This window comes from Austrofundulus limnaeus, unplaced genomic scaffold (genome assembly GCF_001266775.1).
Source record: "Austrofundulus limnaeus strain Quisiro unplaced genomic scaffold, Austrofundulus_limnaeus-1.0 Scaffold78, whole genome shotgun sequence".
NCBI lineage: Eukaryota > Metazoa > Chordata > Actinopteri > Cyprinodontiformes > Rivulidae > Austrofundulus > Austrofundulus limnaeus.
Window position 1 is genome coordinate 1,162,837 of NW_013952480.1, and position 7,433 is coordinate 1,170,269.

Here is a 7,433-nt window from a genome sequence, read left to right on the forward strand (position 1 = left end):
ACACACACACACACACACACACACACACACACACACACACACACACACACACACACCCGTGCACATCTCACATATCTTATTAAGCTCTTTGTTGGCTGTGATCAGAATTGAGACATCTCCACACCATGTTTGCTCTTTAAAGGGACAGTCTGATTCTGTTCTTTCCTCTAGAAAAAAATGTCGGCGACATTGAACACAATTTAATCTTTTTTTTTTGTTTTGTTTTTTACACAGAAAGATACAATGACAAGCAAATTTGCGTTACTTTTTTTTAAACTGAATGTGCAGAATCAGGGTGGAAGTTTAAAATCGTAAAAGGGACAGTTAAGATCTTCTGAAATGGGGTTTCTGGAAAGGTTATAAAAACTAATATTTTACAAGGTGAGGTAGGTTCTCAGTTGGAAAAGTGTGGACTGTCCTCTGTAGGCTGGGAGTGAGGWCCTGCCTTTAGTGAAGCTATCTTGGGGTTTTGTTCACAAGTGATGGGGCGTGAGATTAACAATTGATGGATTAGTGCAGTTTAAGACATAAATTGGTGCAACTTTTGCAGTATTGCATACTTTGTGAAGTATTGCATACTTTGTGATGGTTTGTTGAGCTGAAGGAGACCAAAAAGATGTTTTTTTTTTGTTTTTTGTTTTTGTCAGAAATGCAAGGCAAAGTTTTGTGTTTACCAGTCAGTCTACTGTCATCTATGGTCACAAACTCTGAGTAGTGACCAAAAGATCAAACTCACAAATACAAGCCGTCTAAATGAGTTTTCTCTGCGAGGAAGCTGGACTCTYCCTTAGAGTTAGGGGAGTCATCCTGGAACCGTAAGGTCGCCGGTTCAATCCCCCATCCAGCTGTCTCAGTTGTGTCCTTGGGCAATGTGATTGGTACTGATTAGTCTCCATAGATGATTRTACATATTACCTTTGAAGAGACCTAGTAGAGTGCTGTGTGAATGGGTAAATGAGGACAGATTGCAGTGTGAAGTGCTTTGAGTGTCCTGGATGGATAGAAAAGCATTATATAAGTACAGTCCATTTACCATTTAACGTCCTCAACAGGCTCCCSTTTATGTGGAGGAGCAGCAGCTTTAGTTTGAGTCTCTTCTGGAACTTCTCACCCTAACTCTGCCACAGCCGCCCCAAGTTCAGATGTCTGGTCAGGGTGTAGGGAAGTTTCCAGGCATCCAACAGGGAGGAGACCCACTGGAAAAGAGTCTTCATCTCTCAGCTGGACTAGGAATGCCTTGAAATCCTTTCAGAAAAGCAGAAAGAGGTAGCTGTGGGAGAAGATATCTGGGACTCCCAGCTYAAGCTGTTGCTGACTCAACTCTGAAGCAAGCAAAAGAGAATGTATGGAAAGTGGGATTGTAACAAAATGACTAAATCAAAATTTGTACTCACTTTAAAATCAAAAGGTACTACAGAACTCAATGTCATCTCCAGATATGAAAGTACAAAATAAATAAAATAGTAAACAGTTACACCAAGTTTCTCTGCTAGTTGAAAAGTGCAAGGAAATGACACTTAAAGAGGGGTATTACGCATTTTACAGACACAGTTCAATTCTATACCACAATCAATTAACTTCAGTTGTTATGAAAAGACTGTTTTTATCAAAAATAAATGACTTTGCATCACAGCCTCTATGCTTTTTTATTGGTCTTCTTGAGGGAATGATGTAACATGATTTAAAGCTAAAAAAAAAGTCAATTTTTATCAAGAATATCAAATAAACATGCAAAAGACCTGTCATACATGGTTTCAAAGCATGAAATTTAAGACATTTTTGGATGCTATACCTGTTGTTTTATCTGATTGCTCCTCTGGTGACCGAAAACTTTTCCACACAACTGATTCCAAAGAAAAAGGCATGTTTTTAAGCTTCACAGCTATTTAATGATGTGTTTGATGTGAAGCGCTTTAGGTAGTATCTTTGCTTCTTTTTTTTTTTATTCTTGCCATTGACAAAAYGCAGTTAGACAAACCGTGGGCTCATTTCTAGGTTGTAACATTGATGACCTGTTACTATTCATTGTCTAGTTTATATTACTCATCCAAAACATATGTAGCATGACAGACTGGTACAAATACGTGTACTTCTAATARTGAAAATATTAATTGTTCACATCAGAACCCCACCTCAAAAGAGATGAGCCATTACTTTAAGTAGTTGGTTTCTTGTCATCACTGATGCATGTGAGGTTTGGATAAAAATCAACAAATGGAATGTCTGCCTTTGAATAAATGTGCACCAAGTCTCTGAAATCATTCTTTACAATCTGAGATGGATTTTACAAAGGGTTTTTACCTTGGATTGTAGCACAAAGGAGAGTCACCTCTCTGTGCATAATGGTAATTGTGGACAATTTATGATCACTTAGGCCTCCATCTATGTATCGTTCTGAGTAAATAAACCAATAAAAGATGATTGAGGTGGTCTGGAACATATTGAAGTGAACCACACTGACAAAGATGCATAGCTAAAGTTGTCCAAATGGTTATGGGAGTAAAGACGGAGGTGAGTGAAAGCGCTGTGAATGGGAAACTCCATCACCTGCTAAAATTAACCTATAGCTCYACGTTCTGCTTTAATCTACGTCCTGATGTGCACTTTGTCAATTCTATTAGATCACACTGTGTGTCGAATGAACCCGCAGTGCATACACATCCACGGAGCCATGATGATAATGGTGAGCGCCTCCCCAGGTGAAGCCTATTCAGTCACAGTGGGAGCCATCTCAGACCTAATTATGCTAGCTTTGGCGTTTTAACTGTATTGATCAAAACACTGAAACAAACGAGAAATGCTTATCAAGCTGGAAAAGAGGAGCCCTCTGGAATTGTGTGGAAGTGTGTGTGTGTGTGTGTGTGTGTTCTCCACAGGACTGAGAGAGTGTGACGGCATGGAGCTGAGAGGTTGTGAGATATTGGTGGTTGTAAAAAAGTGCAAATCTGAGGTTTTGAGTTATTAATTACAGCCTCCCCTCCTTCTTTAACAGCCATTAGAAATACTGCCACACAAATGATTACACGCACACGCTCATACCTGTGAGCTTCRGGACACAAACACACACACAACAAGCTCGGGATCATGCACACACTCCCTCACACAAATTAGCTCATCCATAGCAGCGCTAAGCTTACAATACCCTGCTCTGATGAGCAAGCTCCCACCGACCTTGGAACTCTCTGGAAAGACAATGCAAGGGGAGGCATGCTGCGAGTGAGGGGAGGGAGGAGGGAGGGGGGGGCGGTGGGAGTTGATAAGATGGAGGGAGGGAGACAATGGATGAGAGGAGGGAGGGATGGAGAGAAAAAGGTAAGTGAAGCTGTTCAGTGCTGGGCAGGAGGGCAGCCCTCCCTCCCCTCTCTCCATCCCTCCCTCCATCTCAGCTCATCTCGAATGCAAATGTGGTTTTCTATACGGCTCCTTTGTGTCGCTTCTAACGGCTCCGGAGAGAAGCAATTACAACTGCTCCACTCGCTCAGAGAGAGAAAGACACGCATGGGTAGAGAGGGGTAATTAATAAAGAAATAGGGATGGGGGGGAGTGGGAGGGGGTGGCTGTAGAGGAGACGATCACGTACCTGTGGAGGGTCTTCAAGTAGGGTATTGATGTTAAGGCCAATTTTGGTACTGGCACAAACTGTAGCAACAAAGATGCTCTGGCTCATAATTACTGCACGGAAGGTCAAAGGTGAGAGGTCATTAAGCATCACATCAAGAGTTTTATATAGAGTGCGTGTAATGCAATATAAGGAGGTGGCGCTTCGTAAATATGTCACATCTATACAGTCACGGTGTCACAGAGATGCAGCTTGCAGGATTTATTTGAATCAGAAGTCCATCCAGCTATGAGATCACCCTCCATCCTTTAATTTTTATTTATTGTTTTCATTTCTCTGAACAGACACTCGGACAGCCAGYTCTGCATCCTGCTGCAGTCACAGCGGCCGGGCAGAGCTCGGTGGTACGGTGGGAAGCTTTTATGGCAGTCATTTGGGCCGCTAATATGTCATCTCCATTAGCTGACTTTTAACACTCTCAGATGGATGGCCCGGTGACATTTATCTGCGCACGGGTCATATTTTAGCTGCTAAATGGCCAGTGAGAGCATGCAAAATGTGGGTATGTGTACGTTTTAGGCTGGCAACGGTAGGGCTGGGGAGGAAGATACATTGATGTTTAATGATGCCCCACACAAAAGCACTTAAGAGAAAATAATCCAGAAACACAATGCGAGTCATCACCTTTTGACCCTAAAAACACAGACAATTGCACAGCACACACACACACACACACACCCATGGAGAAACCAAGCCAAGAGGATGGTGCAAGGTTGAGACCCAGGCCTACTTCTTCAACAGTTAGACAGCTGAGGCATGGTGAGCCAGGCTCTGCAGCATCAGCAGTAAAATACATCCAAGTACAAAAGAGWACAGGTAATTAACTTAGCAGCCTATATAGAGATAATGAGGGCTATGAGAAGAAGAGGGAGGAAAAGAGTGGGAGAAGTAGCAAATGGGCAGGGAAATAAGTAAAGGGGCAGGGTGAGAGCGACGCGGGCTAATTGCTCATATGGATTTTACCATTGTTGGCTTTTGTACGGTCAAGGAGGTGAATCCATTCCCCATGAGGTGAAAGTCTAAATGAGCTAATAATTCAGACTCATAAACTTAAACCAATATTGACGATCAGCGCATATATTGAAAAGCATTCGAAAGATTCTGACCATAAACCAGCTGTAAATATGATATACCTTCTTGTCATTTTAACACATCATCTCCACTTCTCCCACCCTGTATGTAAAAATATCCATCCACTTTGCTGCATTAAAAAGCTGAGGATATGTTCTGTGGCATTTTATACGCTGCCTATAGGCACTTGGTCACCTGTTCAAAAACACTGAAGTTGACTAATGTGATAGAAAATTAACAATTAAAAATATCACACGGGCCCAGAGCCATCGCAACGTGGACCGTTCACAACTCAGTGGACACCCTAATTGCTTTCAAATACAATTGGGTTTGGGCTTTGTTTGGTGTTTTGAAGGTATGATGCGCATCAATGCACACTGGAAATTGAGTTATAAATTACTAAGCTGAAATAGACATGTACGGTGAATACTCAATATCCAAATGCTGGGTGTTTTTTTTTTTWTTTTGTCRTTTTCTACCCCGCYGCCGCACCTTCCCAAACGGCAGATGTGAGCATGTACACACACAAGCACAAAACACCCAAATGCAAAAACAACACTTGCAGTTGCATTTCATTTTTGTCAGAAAATTGACCCGCTCTGAACCAAGCAGTGTGTGTCACACTGTACGCCTGTCACAGGGTACGCTGATAAGGTCAACCTTAACGGCAAACAGATTGAGAGCTCCAAACACAAACCAGTGGGACTCGAAAAATGACAAGAGGATGAGAAGAGAAATTGTTCATTCATGCACAGCTTTCAGACGCATGTGTGTGTGTGTGCTTTCACAACTGTCAGTGTTTTCAGATGTGCCACTGTGTGTACGTCCGTGTTTGCTGTGAAGTCGCTGACAGCTTCATTATGGCTTGTGCGCACAGGGAGACAGCGCGATCCAGGGGAGGGAAAGAAGAGCACAAAACACAGGACAGGCCAGGTTTAATGCTGGGCAGGCCATACGTCGGTTCAGCGGTTGGTGGTGGTGATGAGGGGAAGTGGGGGGAAGAGAAGAGAACAGCTGCTGTCTCCTTTAATGAGCATTCGCTTCTTTCACCAGCTTTCAATTTACAAGGGTGTCCAGCACTTCTGCAAAGCAAAGCCCACATTCTTGTGACAGTTTGAAGTCGCCTTGTTCTCTTCAGGTGATTCCCCAAGAGCTGTCTGAATGTTAAATTAATTTGCCATAGGTGTCAACTCACCTGGGAGATCTGAGATGCAGAGCTGAAACGTGGCTAAGTCTTTATTTTATACCAGTTATACAGAGAAAAATATTGATAGTATATATTTTTATTATTTATGCAATTTGGGGAGAAACTGCAAGATAATTGCAACGGATTAATACTTTTTTTTGGACAAACTGAATTCCCAGAATGACCTTCAATGAAAGTCATAACTTTGCGTAACTGAATAGTCTACATTGTTCAAATAAATTCCTACCATAGCATTATTTGAAGTCTGCCACCTTTCATACCAGAAGATTAGGTTTAAGAACTTATGGGCAAAACATTGTCCACCTTTGTGGTAGTGACCAATAAACATTACCACACTGATAAATGGACATTTGCTTCTTTCCAGTACAAATTGGTTCCTGTTCTTTGACAGCCTGTACTCACATCTACTTCAAGATGTCTACACTCCCTCTACTGGAGCATTAGAGTGCATGATTTGTACAATCAAATGAGTCAATGTAAGAATCCATGTAACTGCTACAAATTTTCAATTTCAAATAAAATGCTTTCTCTTTAAAAAAGAATTTATTTATCCTTTAATAAGAGTATTGTCAAATATTTTTTTAAAAATCTACAATTCAAAACACGTTCACAACTACAATGCAGCTTTAGTGCTATAAAATGCACATATTTAAGAATTCACAGAAAAACGTACTTTACATTTTATACACTTAAAATAACGACCCTTAACCACTTTAGTTATTTTAGTAGTACATACTTAAAGTACACTGTCAGATAAAAATTAGTGTCCAAGTGGAAGATTTAAGTCATGAAAACAACATTTAGCTTTCAGGAAGCGCAGTAAGAATTCAGACTTTCAGACAAAAAAAGGTTGCTACAGGAGATCCATGATCGTGTTCAGAGGAAATGTGGGCACAATTAAAGATGGATGCTACTTTTTTTTTTTTTTTTTTTTTGGTTAAGGAGAATGGCAGAAGGAAATAGGACTCTCTTGCATAGTAGTGTCAATACTAGCAGTGTCGAAACTAAGCCCCAGGCCTGAGGATGCAGAGCTGCCAAGAGAAAACAYGAAAGAATCAGTTTGGCATCAAAAGGACACTTTAGTAATTATTATTCAGGGCAGATCACTTACCTTTCACAGTCTGAGTCACAGGAAGTCTTGTCCTCCAAACTACTGATATAACCACAGCTGGAGCACTGAATGGCCTCCGCTACCGTGTACCTGGTCTTGCCAAGAGCACATCTTTCCATTTTTGCAATGCTGAGGTTCGACTGAAGGAACAGATGGAGCCGACTGTCAGATAACAATAAGGGATTCTGCAGAACACTAGAGGGGAAAAGCCATCAAAGTGAGAACAATTTCATCAAAAAGGCATTTGAGATACCATAAAAATGGCAACTCACTTTTCTAAAAACTCCTGCATGCCTTTCATCCTCTGGTTGACGTGCTCAGTTTTCTTTACACTAAAAAAGGGGTTCCAAGGTGGAAGTTTGGGCAATTGTCTTGGCACAGCAACAAAAAAAAAAAAAAAAAAAAAAAAAAAAAAAAAAAAAAAA

At 41.2% G+C, this 7,433-nt stretch overlaps 1 protein-coding gene across 1 annotated transcript in view; it reads right to left on the reverse strand.

The window, feature by feature from the left end:
- Nucleotides 1–6,654: 6,654 nt before the first annotated feature.
- Nucleotides 6,655–7,433, reverse strand: part of snx10a (sorting nexin 10a) — a 2,481-nt gene continuing 1,702 nt past the window's right edge. Inside the window, exons 5-7 of the mRNA XM_014011222.1 lie at nt 7,281–7,379; nt 7,009–7,203; nt 6,655–6,928 (exon numbers count right to left, since the gene is read on the reverse strand). Of these exons, the coding sequence (XP_013866676.1) occupies nt 6,835–6,928; nt 7,009–7,203; nt 7,281–7,379 (388 nt within the window). The 3' untranslated portion in view covers nt 6,655–6,834. The remainder of the gene's footprint in view (nt 6,929–7,008; nt 7,204–7,280; nt 7,380–7,433) is intronic.